Consider the following 17,572-nt stretch of genomic DNA (forward strand, 5'->3'; position numbering starts at 1 on the left):
ATGTACTTAACAAAAAAAATGGTGAAATAACTGAAAACATGTTTTATAGTCTAGTTTCTTCAAAATAGCCACCCTTTGCTCCGATTACTGCTTTGCACACTCTTGGCATTCTCTGGATGAGCTTCAAGCACACCTGTGAAGTGAAAACCCTTTCAGGTGACTACTTCTTGACGCTCGTGGAGAGAATGCCAAGAGTGTGCGAACACATGTGGAGTTATGTACTTAACAAAAAAAAATTGTGAAATAACCGAAAACATGTTTTATAGTCTAGTTTCTTCAAAATAGCCACCCTTTGCTCCGATTACTGCTTTGCACACTCTTGGCATTCTCTGGATGAGCTTCAAGCACACCTGTGAAGTGAAAACCCTTTCAGGTGACTACCTCTTGAAGCTCATCGAGAGAATGCCAAGAGTGTGCAAAGCAGTAATCCGAGCAAAGGATGGCTATTTTGAAGAAACTAGAATATAAAACATGTTTTCAGTTATATCACCTTTATTTGTCAAGTACATAACTCCACATAGGATAGGTCTTTATTGTCATTGCAACAAGTACAACGAAACTATGTTTTCAGCACAAACCCGTTCAAGATTAGACAAACAAACAGTGTAGAGGGTTACAGAACAGGCACACTGATGGGTCGCCACGAGGCGCCCCGTAAAAGGTGGGAAAAAGGTAAAACGCTGGGGAAGAAGATGAGTAAAAGGCCCCCTTAGGAGCCCAGTCTGGAGTGGGAAAAAACCTCCATGCACACATAAACATGTTACATTTAATCACGACAACGCGCAATAAAGGGGGAGGGGAGTTGGGACCCTGGAGGTCGACTGCTGCTATGAAGCGCTGCCAGCCGTTCATCACACCGAAGGGGAATCAAGCGATGGTGAAGGCGTGGGGTGGTGGAGGGGTGTGTGTGTGTGTATATATGCCCATTGTCTTGGGTGTGTCGATTAGGTGTCCATAGGCCTGGGGTCGTTCTGCATGCCAGCAAAAGTTCGACACCAGGTGTCGTTGAGGAGGGAGGGAGGTCAAAAGCGTCCATCATTGAGGTGTCCTCTGGGATGTTTTCAGAACAGCCTGCTCCTGCGTCAAGGCCGTTCGAGGGAGTCAAATCGTAGATTAGGATTTTTGTTTTTTCCGCGAGCAGACATTACGATGGCTTGTCTGTTCTATTCGTCCATGCTGGCCTCATATGTGTTCATTTATAGTTTTGATGCCTTCAGTGACAATCTACAAGGGAAATAGTCATGAAAATAAAGAAAACGCATTGAATGAGAAGGTGTGTCCAAACTTTTGGCCTCTACTGTACGTAAATGGAAAATGTGGAATGACGAGTGCCTTCAGTGTATATACAAGTCTTCAAGCTGCAGTTACAAACATATTTTATAGATACCCACTTTTTTTTACGATTTTGCCAGCTTTCGTCTGTTTTTTTTCTTGCTTTAATAACATCTATTGTCTGATTGATTTACAATAAACAGCATTCAGAGCACAATCAGTAGCTATCAGTACATTAGTATACCTGCGACATCAACGTGATACTTATAGCTAAACCATTAGATGCTACGATCAGACACCAAATGCACATTTACATTGTTGTATATGGGGATGAAGGGTGAACTATTTTAGGGAATTACAAAAGCTGCATTTGTGTATATTTTGTGTAAATCCTCCTGAGACCCGGCGTCCTCTGCAGTGGATATTCGTTTTTGGTCTATTTCTTCAAAGATACACATTTTAGAGAAACAAATAGCCCTGTTATGCAAAGGATAAATGATCACTACAGAGGACGCTGGTCCTCAGGAGGAGATCTTCAGAACAGTTCTTGACTCCAATATGCAAAGTGGAGACTCATTGGCTTTTTGAGTCATGGTGACAAATAGGGGTGTAACGGTACACAAACATTTCGGTTCGGTACGTACCTCGGTTTAGAGGTCACGGTTCGGTTCATTTTCGGTACAGTAAGAAAGCAACAAAATATACATTTTTGGGTTATTTATTCACCAAATTTGCAAAATCTTCCACCAAAAATATTTTTCTTAGTGGAATATTTGATGTGAAGTAATGGGAATCTTGGATAGGTCAATAATTTATAATAACATTGATTTTGATTCAATATTATGTTTTGAGCAATGACAATTTGAAAGAAAAAAAAACAGCTTTGTTTTATTAGTCAACATTGCAAGTTTTTCTGAATTACATTTAACCTTTAAGCTTTTTTATTTCACTTTTGTTATGTTTTTTGTTTATTAGGGACCGAGTCCCTTTGGGACAGAGGACCCTATTGAATTTCTAACGTTTTATTATTATACCGCCACCTCTTTGAGCTGTAATTTGACCCCCTTAACATGCTTCAAAACTCACCAAATTGGACATACACATCAGGACTGGCGAACATTGCGATCTAATCAAAAAACCTAACCCCAAAACTCAAAATTGCGCTCTAGCGCCCCCTAGGAAGAAAACACAAACAAAACTGCCTCTAACTCCCAGTAGGAATGTCGTAGAGACATGAAACAAAAACCTCTATGTAGGTCTCACTTAGACCTAGATTTCATACACTGGAAAACCCCCAGCAAAAATCAACAGGAAGTTTGCAATTCCCCCTTCAAAACAAAAGTTGTGTAAAAACAGTCACCTTTTTTCAAACATTATCTCCTCTGAGCGTGTTTGTCGTGTCGGCTTCAAATTAGCACAGGAGAGAGATTGAACCCTTCTGATTAAAAGTTGATGAAAGAGTTTTAATTACTGCTCCGGTTTGGATTTTATGAGCCCTCAAAGTCGATCCTGTCCATCGCTGCTTGCAGCTTTTGCCGTGGGCCTTTAAAACATTAGCTGTGGGCCGCAAATGGCCTACGGGGCACACTTTCGACGCCCCTGCTATAGATAATAAAAAATTAAATCTGATAAATCTATGGCTAAAAAGCAGAGCCTGGCGACGCATGCGCGTTTATCATAACTCTCTCTCTCTCTGTCTCTGCCCCTCCCTCACCAATGCTGCTGAGCGAGCAATTTGTTTTGTTTTCAACCCCTTCTTAACCCTGAACGTACATTGAAAATACATGCAACCCTAACTCAAAATGCTGGACATTTGAGGCATTTAAGAAACTCCGCCCTGACAGCTCCGCAAAAGAGGACATGTCCGGTGAAAAGAGGACGTATGGTCAGTCTATCGTAGCCCGTTAGCTGCTAGCATGCCGTGTGTTGTGCCTCGGTGTGCATTGTTTACACAACGTGCGTTACGCTACTTAATATGTCCGCGTGGAAACTCGTTCGGTACACCTCCGAACCGAACCGGAACCCCCGTACCGAAACGGTTCAATACAAATACACGTACCGTTACACCCCTAGTGACAAAAATAAAGTGTTGAGAAGTGAGGTGAAAATGAGAGGTTGTGGACAACCTGTAGGTTTTTTTTTACCCCTTTGAACCAAAGCTTAAAAGTGTGACCATCTGTCAGAACACCAAGTCCGTCAGTGGCGTTGTTACCGTGTTGGAAAAGCAGTCACCCCCACCGGTCTGTTACTATGTTATACACAAAAACAGCCAAGCAGTTTTTCCATCAGCTCAGGTTTCTACTTTCTCCTTCTGCTTCTTGCTCTTCTTCAGGAACGACGGCGGCTTGAACTTCTTTTTCTTCTTCGACGGGGACTTTGACGGCGAGCCCTCGGGGGTGCCGCCCTGTGGTTTGGCGGGCGGAGCGGCAGGAGCGGAGGTGTCATTGGTGGAAAGGGCCTTCATGCTTTTCTCCAGCTCTTCCGTCGTCTGCTTTTCCTCCTCCCCTCCGTTCTGTATGACTGGAGTGTCTGTCTTTGCGTCCCCTGCTCAGAGGACATATTCATGTATTAAATATTTGTTTCATACAGTAGCGTCGCTAACCTAACAAGGGACTTCTCCCAGTAGCTCCACCCACTCGGCTGATGACTCTATGAAATTATTTTACTCATTAGAAAGGAGATTAGGCCCTGCGATGAGGTGGCAACTTGTCCAGGGTGTACCCCGCCTTCCGCCCGATTGTAGCTGAGATAGGCTCCAGCGCCCCCCGCGACCCCGAAGGGAATAAGCGGTAGAAAATGGATGGATGGAAAGGAGATTAAAGTTCTATTAACTCAGATACGAAAGTATGTACGGCGGCTCCAAAATAATCTCTCTCTTTTTGAAGAAATAACATTAGAGGAACTCCCGTGCCTCCTAAATGGAACTTATCAAGGAGCTGTTTGTAATATTAGGACCATCAGTGCTAAATATTATTCACTTATCACTTTCCTCTGGTACTCTTCCCCTAGCATTCAAAAAAGAGGTTATTCACCCTCTGCTTAAAAGACCTAACCTCGATTCTGACCTTGTGGTAAACTACCGGCCGGTGTCCCACCTTCCCGTTACCTCGAAAATCCAGATAAATGAACACGTCTAACAATCTCTGTAAACTGTTGAAGAGGTTCATTTAGCCTACTAATGTGTATTTATAAATGGTTGATTTTGACAGCCTAGTAAGGTAAAGTTTTGTACCGATAGCCGAAACTTGTCAGGTACAAAACTTTACCTTACCAGGCTGTCAAAAGCCTGCTGACGCACTGCATAACAGTGTGGTACGCCAGCTGCACTGAAGCAGACAAACAGGCGATTCGGAGGGTCATGAAACCTGCACAAAAAATCATCGGCTTCCTTCCCCCTCCCTGAAGGATTTACACAACTCCTGCTGCCTCAACAGAGCAAAAAGCATTACCAAGGACAGCACACACCCTGGCTTCCACCTGTTCGACGTGCTACCATCGGGCAGGCATTACAGGTGCATCAGAGCCAGAACAAACAGGCTCATAGACAGCTTCTTTCCCAGAGCTGTCACCATCTTGAACTATAACTTATAATAATAATTCACCCCTATACAACATCCTACCCTAATACCCTACTGTGCAATATTACCCTACGAGTGCAATACGTCCGACACTGATTCTTATTTATTACTCCGGTACTCTTGTCTTGTTCTGTAAATTGTACAGTATTTTGTATTTCTATAGTGTTTTGTATATTGTACAGGATTGTTTATTATTCTTATTGGATAGTAGTCTGTTTATTTCAATTGTTAGTTTTTTTCTTTATTGCCTGTTGTGTCATTTATTTTATTATTTATTTATTTATTTTTACCCCATATTTGTTCCCACTACCGCACCTTAAGTTGGAGTCCTTAATCTCGTTATATGCAAATATAATGACAATAAAGTCCATTCTATTCTATTCTATAAAAATCAACCATTTATAAATCTCTGTAAACCCTTTCAGTCTGGTTTCAAGACAAATCCCTCTACGGAGCTAATATTTAACTCATTAGCGTGTTCCAGCTCCAATTGGGTTCTATTAACTCAGATACGAAAGTATGTACCCTCTGCTTAAAAGACCTAACCTCGATTCTGACCTCGTGGTAAACTACCGGCCGGTGTCCCACCTTCCCTTTATCTCGAAAATCCAGCTAAATGAACACTAAGCGTCTAACAAGCGTCCCTTTCAGTCTGGTTTCAAGACAAATCACTCTACGGCGCTAATATTTAACTCATTAGCGTGTTCAGGCTCCAATTGGGTTCTATTAACTTAGATACGAAAGTATGTACCCTCTGCGTAAAAGACCTAACCTCGATTCTGACCTCGTGGTAAACTACCGGCCGGTGTCCCACCTTTCCTTTATCTCGAAAATCCAGCCAAATGAACACTAAGCGTCTAACAATCTCTGTAAACCCTTTCAGTCTGGTTTCTACGGAGCGCATCCCCTGCTCAGAGGGTTGAAAAGAAAGGGTTTTAGCAATTAGGTTCAGAGCGTGAAATGGGTGGAGCTATGAAGCCAAATGGCTGCACTGCAGATGAGCATGCGTTCTGGACATGAAAGTTGTGTACAGTTTCTGTACTTACTAGTGAGATAAGACCAAAGCACCAGGTGTGTGCCCTATGAGTCAATGTGGAGTAACACAGAAAAGGACAGACAGACACAGAGGGACACAAGATGGGTACAGAGACAAGATGGACCGACTTAAATATCGATAAAAATGTTGTAGCTGGAAGCTAACATGGGGTTCGGATGCTGCACAAGCTGGTTTAAAAGTCGAAAAAGCCTTAATTCAATCTAATCCATTATTGGTCTGTGCATGTTTAAAAGCATGACAAGCCAAAAAGCCTTTCAAGCAAAAAAATATAAAAACATCTCGCAGACAGACAGCACCTAAAAGCTGACACTCCATATTACTCCCTTTTGTGACCAACTGGTTTGTCCTGGTTTTTGTAATCCGTCTCTGTTATCGTACGGCCCAACATTGTACCAAACAAGTCCGTTCGACCGCGATTGTTCAAACAAAGAATCAAACAAAGAACCTCGTATTAGTTCAGGGGTGTCCACACTTTTTGACTTGGGGGCTGCGTTGGGCTTACAAAATTGTAAATCAAAGTAAATATTCCTGCAAAAAGTAAATATGAACAGAAAAATTAATCCATGCAATAAAATAGATCCCTATACTTTATCAAAAAAAGATTTGTCAAGTGATATCAAGGATTACGTCGGTCGCGTTCACACTACCGTTCAAAAGTTTGGGGTCACCCAAACAATTTGTGGAATAGCCTTCATTTCTAAGAACAAGAATAGACTGTCGAGTTTCAGATGAAAGTTCTCTTTTTCTGGCCATTTTGAGCGTTTAATTGACCCCACAAATGTGATGCTCCAGAAACTCAATCTGCTCAAAGGAAGGTCAGTTTTGTAGCTTCTGTAACGAGCTAAACTGTTTTCAGATGTGTGAACATGATTGCACAAGGGTTTTCTAATCATCAATTAGCCTTCTGAGCCAATGAGCAAACACATTGTACCATTAGAACACTGGAGTGATAGTTGCTGGAAATGGGCCTCTATACACCTATGTAGATATTGCACCAAAAACCAGACATTTGCAGCTAGAATAGTCATTTACCACATTAGCAATGTATAGAGTGTATTTCTTTAAAGTTAAGACTAGTTTAAAGTTATCTTCATTGAACAGTACAGTGCTTTTCCTTCAAAAATAAGGACATTTCAATGTGACCCCAAACTTTTGAATGGTAGTGTATATCGAACTATTGTTTTTAAGAGGCCATTCTACACGACAAAACAGATGGAAACTTTGAAAAGCATGGAGGTCTACAACTTTTTTTGTGTAGTTGGGTCAAGGAAATGTGTGTCAAGACTCTCCCAGATAAATATGCATCGTTTTTGCTCGGGTTAGGTTGCATTCCATGATTTTACTTTGCATCCAAGTCGCTATGTTTGTTGCACGCGCCGTTTACCAGTAGCGTGTTTTTTTTGTTTAGTTTTTTTTATTGTAAATAATGTAAATAATTCAATGTACACTACCGTTCAAAAGTTTGGGGTCACATTGAAATGTCCTTATTTTTGAAGGAAAAGCACTGTACTTTTCAATGAAGATAACTTTAAACTAGTCTTAACTTTAAAGAAATACACTCTATACATTGCTAATGTGGTAAATGACTATTCTAGCTGCAAATGTCTGGTTGTTGGTGCAATATCTACATAGGTGTATAGAGGCCCATTTCCAGCAACTATCACTCCAGTGTTCTAATGGTAAAACGTGTTTGCTCATTGGCTCAGAAGGCTAATTGATGATTAGAAAACCCTTGTGCAATCATGTTCACACATTTGAAAACAGTTTAGCTCGTTACAGAAGCTACAAAAATGACCTTCCTTTGAGCAGATTGAGTTTCTGGAGCATCACATTTGTGGGGTCAATTAAACGCTCAAAATGGCCAGAAAAAGAGAACTTTCATCTGAAACTCTACAGTCTATTCTTGTTCTTAGAAATGAAGGCTATTCCACAAAATTGTTTGGGTGACCCCAAACTTTTGAACGGTAGTGTATATACTCTGATGATTAACATGTGGGATGACTGTATTATGCTGATAATATGTATTTATACCATGAATTGATTAACGTGGACCCCTACTTAAACAAGTTGAAAAACTTATACGGGTGTTACCATTTAGTGGTCAATTGTACGGAATATGTACTGTACTCTGCAATATACTAATAAAAGTTTCAATCAATCAATCAATCAATCAATCAAAACCGAGTACCCATTGAAAACAGAGCTGGCTTGACCACCATGTATATTTAATGAGCGGGACGTGGGTCAGCAAAATCCAAGCAATAGCATGAGTGTACTAGTTTATGACACCTGCTGCTTTGCACATGTTGTTTCATACAACATTATCTCCCTAAAATATGTCTACGCACAACACCGTGCTTTATTTATCGTGAATGTGGATTATTACGAGAGGGAGTAACAGGGCTGTCAGTGAGCATGGGAAGCATTAGAGCAGGGGTCACCAACGCGGTGCCCGTGGGCACCAGGTAGCCCGTAAGGACCAGATGAGTAGCCCGCTGGCCTGTTCTAAAAATAGCTCAAATAGCAGCATTTACCAGTGAGCTGCCTCTATTTTTTAAATTGTATTTATTTACTAGCAAGCTGGTCTCGCTTTGCCCGACATTTTTAATTCTAAGAGAGACAAAACTCAAATATAATTTGAAAATCCAAGAAAATATTTTAAAGACTTGGTCTTCACTTGTTGAAATAAATTCATTAATTTTTTTACTTTGCTTCTTATAACTTTCAGAAAGACAATTTTAGAGAAAAAATACAACCTTAAAAATTATTTTAGGATTTTTAAACACATATACCTTTTTACTTTTTAAATTCCTTCCTCTTCTTTCCTGACAATTTAAATCAATGTTCAAGTAAACTACATTTTTTTATTATAAAGAATAATAACTACATTTTAATTTAATTCTTCATTTTAGCTTCTGTTTTTTCGACGAAAAATATTTGTGAAATATTTCTTCAAACTTATTATGATTAAAATTCAAAAAAATTATTCTGGCAAATCTAGAAAATCTGTAGAATCAAATTTAAATCTTATTTCAAAGTCTTTTGAATTTCTTTTAAAATTTTTGTTCTGGAAAATCTAGAAGAAATAATGATTTGTCTTTGTTAGAAATATAGCTTGGTCCAATTTGTTATATATTCAAACAAAGTGCAGATTGGATTTTAACCTATTTAAAACATGTCATCAAAATTGTAAAATTAATCTTAATCAGGAAAAATTACTAATGATGTTCCATAAATTATTTTTTAATTTTTTTCAAAAAGATTCGAATTAGCTAGTTTTTCTCTTCTTTTTTTCGGTTGAATTTTGAATTTTAAAGAGTCGAAATTGAAGATAAACTATGTTTCAAAATTTAATTGTCATTTTTTTCGTGTTTTCTCCTCTTTTAAACCGTTCAATTAAGTGTAAATATCATTAATTATTAATAATAACATAGAAACAAAGGTAAATTGAGCAAATTAGCTATTTCTGGCCATTTATTTAAGTGTGTATCACTGGTAGCCCTTCGCATTAATCAGTACCCAAGAAGTAGCTCTTGGTTTCAAAAAGGTTGGTGACCCCTGCATTAGAGGGTTGAACATCAATCTGACTGGTTAATGTCGATCAAAGCTGCCGTGCACGACATGCAAGGCAGGCAGTGAGTGCATTGCTAAGCCTCACCTGTGATGGGAGGCTGGTTCGTGGGGGAGGTAGCAGGGGACGTCTCAATTGCCACCTCCTCCCCTAAAAACACAGAGTTATAGATGCAAAAAGACTTAACATAGTGCTTAGTTGTGCAGCTGAGAGGCCAAGACGATCATTAAAGTAAGGGCGGACATCCATAATGATTAGTGTGTACAGGCTGAGAGTATTAAATATTAGAAATGAATAAGATCATAAAATGAAATGCATGCAAGAAGGATACAAACATGTGGGTTTGACATAAGACAAAACATCAGTTATTGCCCCGAAAGAAGATGAGATTTGAACTTTCAAAGTAGAGTACTATGCTAGCAAGTCACAGCAGTCCATTATTAGTGTTAGTACTAACAAGAATATTGCAGATCTCCATTTCCTTCCTTCTGCCTACATTGCAAAAACACGTCGACATCAGCAGTTGTTGACAAAGTGGTGCGTGGTAACATGTGCACTGCCACTATTCAGGTATGTGAGCAACTTTTGAGAAAAAAGGAACATTTCTATCAGCACAAAGTGTTGCCACGCCAACCCCAAAATAAAATGTAGAAAATCAACACTAGATTTCCTACAATTGGGTGCATTTCTACACTATATTTTACTCTTTTTGACACTTGCTTGTCTCATGTATGTACCACAGAATATTTAGGGTTTTTAGTAGATAATTAACTAACATTATGATTAGAGATGTCCGATAATGGCTTTTTTGCCGATATCCCGAGATTGTCCAACTCTTAATTACAGATACCGATATCAACCGATACCGATATATACAGTCGTGGAATGAACACATTATTATGCCTAATTTTGTTGTGATGCCCCGCTGGATGCATTAAACAATGTAACAAGGTTTTCCAAAATAAATCAACTCAAGTTATGGAAAAAAATGCCAACATGGCACTGCCATATTTATTATTGAAGTCACAAAGTGCATAATTTTTTTTAACATGCCTCAAAACAGCAGCTTGGAATTTGGGACATGCTCATGAGGAGGTTGAGGTGGGCGGGGTTGGGGGGGGGGGTTTAGGTAGGGGGTAGCGGGGGGTGTATATTGTAGCGTCCCGGAAGAGTTAGTGCTGCAAGGGGTTCTGGGTATTTGTCCTGTTGCGTTTATGTTGTGTTACGGTGCGGATGTTCTCCCGAAATGTGTTTGTCATTCTTGTTTGGTGTGGGTTCACAGCGTGGCGCATATTTGTAACAGTGTTTAAGTTGTTTATACGGTCACCCTCAGTGTGACCTGTATGGCTCTTGACCAAGTATGCCTTGCATTGACTTGTGTGTGTGAAAAGCCGTAGATATTATGTGATTGGGCTGGCACGCAATTGCAGTGCCTTTAAGTCACGCCCCCAATATTGTTGTCTGGGTGGAAATCGGGAGAAATTCGGGAGAATGGTTGCCCCGGGAGATTTTCGGGAGGGGCACTAATATCCGGGAGTCTCCCGGGAAAATGGGGAGAGTTGGCAAGTATGACTGGGAGACGCAACTGCTCTGTACTATTCCCTACGTCCGTGTACCACTCCGTACAGTGGCGTTTTAAAAAGTCATACATTTTACTTTTTGAAACCGATACCGATAAGTTCCGACATTATATTTCAAAGCATTTGTCGGACATCTCTAGTTGGTATTGGAATTTTTGAAATCGGTCGAGAAATGTTGAAGTAGTAACATGTTGAATTGAGAAATGGTATTACCGAATTCCTGGAATTTCGGGAAAACCGAGAATTTTCCAGTTTTTTGTCCTGATTAAGTGGAACGTTTTGACAGTAGAACGGTTGAAAAGCGTTGAAAAGTGTGGAAGGCGTAGTCGCCAGAAAAAAGGGTGGAAATAGGGTGTTGGAAAACGAGGAATTCTGGAAAATCCTGGAATTTTTTGAAACTTGGAAAAAGGGAAGTTTAAATTTGCAGAATGGTAGAATGTGTTGAAGGTGTAATAGTTTGAATAGGTTAAAAAATGGGGGAAATGGTGGAAGTTTGAAAAATGCCCAATTCATTTTGAAGTTGGAACGGTTTAAATCAGATGAAAAATGTGGGAATTGTGGAACTTTGAAGAATGTCCCATTGATTTCAATGTGAATTTCCCAAAAATGTGGGAATTTCGGGAAAAGCGGATTTTTTTTTGAAAATGGTAAAAAAAAACTTGAATGGTCTGAATGAGTTGAAATGGTTGGTGTTGGAGAAATGTTGAAGTAATAACATGTTGAATTGAGAAATGGTATTACGAAATTCCTGGAATTTCGGTAAAACCGGGAATTTTTCCAGTTCAAAAAACAACTTAGTTTTTTGTCCTGATTAAGAGGAATGTTTTGACGGTGGAACGGTCGAAATCTGTTGATATTATGTGATTGGGCCGACACGGAAAGGCAGTGCCTTTAAGGCAGTGGTTCTTAACCTGGGTTCGATCGGACCCTAGGGGTTTGGTGAGTCGGCCTCAGGGGTTCGGCGGAGGTCAAGACACACCCGACTCATCGTGTAAATAAAAACTTCTCTCTATCGGCGTATTACGGATACGGCAACAGCAGAAGTCAGACTGATTTGCAGGTGTGTAATTTGTTGTGAGTTCATGCACTGTGTTGGTTTTGTACTTTGAACAAGGTGATGTTCATGCACGTTCATTTTGTGCACCAGTAATAAAACATGGTAACACTTTAGTATGGGGAACATATTCACCATTAATTAGTTGCTTATTAACATGCAAATTAGTAACATATTGGCTCTTAACTAGTCATTATTAAGTACTTATTAATGCCTTTTTCGGCATGGCCTTATTATAAGCCTAAAAACCCTAACCAAATAACTCTAAATTAAGTCTTTGTTACTTAAAATATGTTCCCCATACTAAAGTGTTACCAAAAACATATAACTTTGTCTTGAATTTGAAAAAAAACATTTTATTTTTCACTAAAGAAGGGTTCGGTGAATGCGCATATGAAACTAATGGGGTTCGGTACCTCAAACAAGGTTAAGAACCATTGCTTTAAGGTTTATTGGCGCTCTGTATTTCTCCCTATGTCCGTGTACCACTCCGTACAGCGGCGTTTTAAAAAGTCATACATTTTACTTTTTGAAACCGATACCGACATCTTCCGATATTACATTTTAAAGCATTTATTATTACATCTCTATAATTGATATTATGTTTCTGTCCCTTGGATAATCAAGGCTGAGAAGAACAAATGTTGAAGAAAGACTAAGTGACTCATACCATTGGTCCCATCGTCCTGTTTCTTCTGCACTTCTTTCCGGTACTCCTCCAGTTCCTGGTCGGTCAGCTGGTTAAAGGGGTTGGGAGTTTCAGGTTCCGGTGGGACTTGGGGCGGAGTGACCGGAGACTAATAGATACAAAAAAAAAAACAAAGCTCCTAACACGATCTGCCAGGGAGAAAGTAAGAATAAACATTGCATTTTACCGGAGGACTATCATCTGTTATTACACTCGCAAGGACTTGAGACTGTGGGCCTGCGGTCTTCATGTCCTGGCGATTCTGCTGTCGGATCTGAGGAGGACTTCATTGTCAATATGATGTGTACAATTCACAGAAAAGGACGATTCAACGTTACCTTATTCCGGGTCTCGATCACCTCTCGGGGGTTGGTAAACAGAGGGACAAACTGGTTGGGGTTCTCCATCTTCATGGATGTACTGCCGGCTTGTGTCATCTCTTCGGCCTTCATCCACTGAGGAGGACACACAGCAGTTTTTGATTGATTGATTGAAACTTTTATTAGTAGATTGCACAGTACAGTACATATTCCGTACAAATTGACCACTAAATGGTAACACCCCAATAAGTTTTTCAACTCGTTTAAGTCGGGGTCCACGTAATCAATTCATGGTAGTTGAATGTATTGTACAAAGATGAAGCACCGAATTGCCAACAATGTTGTCTTTACTGATTGTTTATTACAGATTGACAAGTTAAAATGTATTTTGGTGTTGCTGCGTTTGTCCACTAGAGGGCAGACGCTGCACTGCAGCAGTAACAGCTGATTCAGAAGTGGCCTTCTCTGCAATGCAGAGACCTTCAGGGAGGCGGGAGGGAGAACCCAGGATGTAAACAGTGAGAGAGCGCTAGCTCCTCCTACTTATATAAAATAACTAGTATCTCATTTCCCTTTTCCCCCCCATCTACTGTATGTTCCATGGCGCTTCATTCTAGCTCGGCTTTAGCGGCGCCCTGGTGGCTTCATGGAGCTTTTCCAAATATATATGGAAACAGGAAAAAACATGGGGTGAAAAATATGTTTTTTGTTGTAATATGGTTTCTGTAGGAGGACAAACGCGACACAAACCTTCCTAATTGTTAGAAAGCCCACTGTTTAATATGTGTATGCTTCACTGATGAGAGTATTTGGCGAGCGCCGTTTTGTCCTACTGGTTTCAGCGGCCCTTGAACTCACCATTGTGTGGACTTTGACCATACTTGCCAACCTTGAGAGCTCCGAATTCGGGAGATGTGGGGGTTCGGGGGGTTTGGGGCGTGGTTGGGGGTGTGTGTGGTTGCGGGGGCGGGGTTGGGGGTCAGGCAGCATACCCCTTCCCCTTCGAGCTGTCCTGGAGGAAATCAAATTCTTTTTTCCAGTCATTTTGGAACTTGCAAGCGTATTTCTTCTTCTTACTCGTCGTCGCCATGTCTCTCCTTGTTGTGTGTGCAGTTGTGCACTGGGCTCCAAAAGCCGTAGATGTTATTGTAGCGTCCCTGAAGAGTTAGTGCTGCAAGGGATTCTGGGTATTTGTTCTGTTGTGTTTATGTTGTGTTACGGTGCGGATGTTCTCCCGAAATGTGTTTGTCATTCTTCTTTGGTGTGGGTTCACAGTGTGGCGCATATTTGTAACAGTGTTAAAGTTGTTTGTACGGCCACCCTCAGTGTGACCTGTATGGCTGTTGACCAAGTATGCTTTGCATTATCATTAAACCAGTTAAAAGATCATACAACGTGTCAGCATTTCTTGAAATCTTCGATTAAAGATCATTGTAAACCCATCCAACGCTACATTATAATGTGACTGGGCCGGCACGTTGTTTATGTGGAGGAAAAGCGGACGCCAGGACAGAATTCGGCTGTTAAGGGGTGAACGTTTCAGGTGAGAGAGGACGCTAAATGCAGTGCCTTTAAGGCACGTCCCCAATATTGTTGTCCGGGTGGAAATCGGGAGAAATTCGTGAGAATGGTTGCCCCGGGAGATTTTCGGGAGGGGCACTGAAATTCGGGAGTCTCCCGGGAAAATCGGGAGGGTTGGCAAGTATGGCGACGCCCTGGCGGCTCCATGGAGCTTTTTCAAAAATGTATTGAAACGGGAAAAAAAATGGGGTGAAAAATATGTTTTTTGTTGTAATATGGTTTCTGTAGTAACGCGACACAAACCTTCCTAATTGTTAGAAAGCCCACTGTTTAATGTGTGTATGCTTCACTAGGGATGATGTTTGATAAGGAATTATCGAGTTCGAGCCTGTTATCGAATCCTCTTATCGAACCGATTCCTTATCGATTCTCTTATCGAGTCCAGATAGGTTGTTGTATATGGAAAAAAACACACAATATTTGGTTTAACAAAAACTCACTTTTATTATATAATAAAAAAATTGAATCTAATAAATAAATATATATTGACTGTTACCCACCTAAAAAAATAAAATAAAATAAATAAATATTGACTGTTGTTACCCAAAGTATATTAAATGGGATTTTTTAGAAAAACAAATATATACAGTAACACAAAAAACAACCTGTCTCTGTGATCACTATAGGTGTATAAATAATAATATAGTGTTAAATAAAATCAGTCCCTCGGGCACAAAACTGAAAATAATACAGCTCTCCAAAAAGTGCACTTCTGCTGCTATTTGACATAACTGTTTGTTGTGATGCTTTGACATTTTTGCACTTTATTTCTTTATTGAAAGAAAATTCTATGAAGAGAAAAGTTGTTTGCAAATGTGGTTACAATGCTAAAAAATGAAAAGTTAAAGCTAAAAAAAGAAATACACTTTATTGAGTTAACATTATTAAAGACGTTATGAGCTGGAGAATATAACAACTACACTACCCAGCATGCAACGGGAGTTACGAGCATGCGCGGTAGCCCCGAAAAGTGTTGCATGTTGCCACGCTGTGAAAGTAAACGTCAAGAACTCAGCCAACACGCCTCGTCTGCATTATTTATAATTAGACAGACAACACATATACAGTGTGATTTTGTTTTGTTTACAAGGAAAGAAAAACAAAAGTTGAAAAAGGGAGATATGTTGTATATATATGTATGTGCTGCTTTAAGAAGGTTGCGACAGCTGCCGTAAAGGAGGTGCGTTGCTAGCCTGGTTGCTATGTTTCCGGTTGGTCGTAAAAGTGTTGGTCATGTGTTTTACCCTGCTAAAATCTCTCAGTAAAGTTATTTGATGTATTATAGCTTTTGTTTTGAACTTTATTAAACCTTGGAGCGCTTTTTCCCGTCCATTGTTTTTCCTGCTTTCCCTATCTGCGCCTAATGACTGAGCTACGTGACGCCATTTCTTGTGATGTCCCACGGAGCATTTCTGGTCGGGACGGGATTCGAATAAAGAATCAACTCTTTTTCTTTACAATAGTGGTCTCGATAACGGGTACCGGTTCTCAAAAAGGGATTCGAGTCCGAGGACTCGGTTCTTTTCTTATCAAACAACCGGGAAAAACGGTTTCAAGTATCATCCCTATGCTTCACTGATGAGCGCCGTTTTCTCCTAATGGTTTCAGCGGCCCTTGAACTCACCGTTGTGTGGACTGTGACTCAGCGGTTTGTTTACGTGTACAACTTTCTCCGACGCTGCCACAGAGAGACGCGTTTTATGCCACTCCTTCTTTGTCTCATTTTGTCCACCAAACGTTTTATGCTGTGCGTGAATGCACAATGGTAAACTTTGAGAGTATTGGGCGAGCGCCGTTTTGTCCTACCGGTTTCAGCGGCCCTTGAACTCACCGTTGTGTGGACTGTGACTCAACGGTTCGTTTACGTGTACAACTTTCTCCGACGCTGCCACAGAAAGACGTGTTTTATGCCACTCCTTTTGTCTCATTTTGTCCACCAAACGTTTTATGCTGTGCGTGAATGCACAAAGGTGAGCTTTGTTGATGTTATCGTTTTGTGTTGAGTGCTAATCAGGCATATTTGGTCACTGCATGACTGCAAGCTAATCGTTGCTAACACGCTATTTAGGCTAGCTGTATGTACATATTGCATCATTATGCCTCGTTTGTAGGTATATTTGAGCTCATTTAATTTCCGTCACTTATGTGTATTTTACTTATCTTACCATGTTTCATGACACATTATCTGTATGTTACATTGGCTGCATTTCTGATAGTTGTTTGTGATAGTTGACGTTTACTTTGGACACACACAACTATACCTTTGGCCATTGTGAGCAAACTGTGGCGCTGAATTTCCCCCAGGGATCAATAAAGTACTTTCTATTCTATTCTATTCTCTATTCTAAGACAGTCATTTAGAGGAGTTATCTCACCGTCTGAGAAGTTTTACTAATGTTTTCCAATGTTGTAAAAATGTGTGGAATAAATATTACATTTCAACATTTCTGTCAACGAAGATTTGTGTCAGCCTGCGACTCATAGTCATTTTGATAGTAGGCTAATATAGCTAATGCAGACACTTACATCATGTGTTGCCTTCATTATAACACTTATATAAGACTTTTAAAGTCATTTTGATAGTAGGCTAATATAGCTAATATAGACACATCATGTGTTGCCTTCATTATAACACTTATATAAGACTTTTAAAGTCATTTTGATAGTAGGCTAATATAGTTAATTAGCTACTCACATCATATGTTGCCTTCATTATAACACTTATATAAGACTTTTAAAGTCATTTTGATAGTAGGCTAATATAGCTAATATAGACACATCATGTGTTGCCTTCATTATAACACTTATATAAGACTTTTAAAGTCATTTTGATAGTAGGCTAATATAGTTAATTAGCTACTCACATCATAT

At 40.0% G+C, this 17,572-nt stretch overlaps 1 protein-coding gene across 2 annotated transcripts in view; it reads right to left on the reverse strand.

Annotated features, from left to right (window-relative positions):
- Positions 1–515: 515 nt before the first annotated feature.
- add2 (adducin 2 (beta)) overlaps positions 516–17,572 on the reverse strand; it is a 56,474-nt gene continuing 39,417 nt past the window's right edge. Inside the window, exons 11-15 of one of the 2 annotated variants that reach the window (XM_062051582.1) lie at positions 13,139–13,255; positions 12,988–13,074; positions 12,783–12,909; positions 9,566–9,628; positions 516–3,816 (exon numbers count right to left, since the gene is read on the reverse strand). In XM_062051582.1, the coding sequence (XP_061907566.1) occupies positions 3,563–3,816; positions 9,566–9,628; positions 12,783–12,909; positions 12,988–13,074; positions 13,139–13,255 (648 nt within the window). In that variant the 3' untranslated portion in view covers positions 516–3,562. The remainder of the gene's footprint in view (positions 3,817–9,565; positions 9,629–12,782; positions 12,910–12,987; positions 13,075–13,138; positions 13,256–17,572) is intronic. The other variant, XM_062051583.1, reaches the window with a different exon arrangement.

The sequence above is a fragment of the Entelurus aequoreus genome, linkage group LG06 (genome assembly GCF_033978785.1).
Source record: "Entelurus aequoreus isolate RoL-2023_Sb linkage group LG06, RoL_Eaeq_v1.1, whole genome shotgun sequence".
In the NCBI taxonomy this organism is placed as follows: domain Eukaryota; kingdom Metazoa; phylum Chordata; class Actinopteri; order Syngnathiformes; family Syngnathidae; genus Entelurus; species Entelurus aequoreus.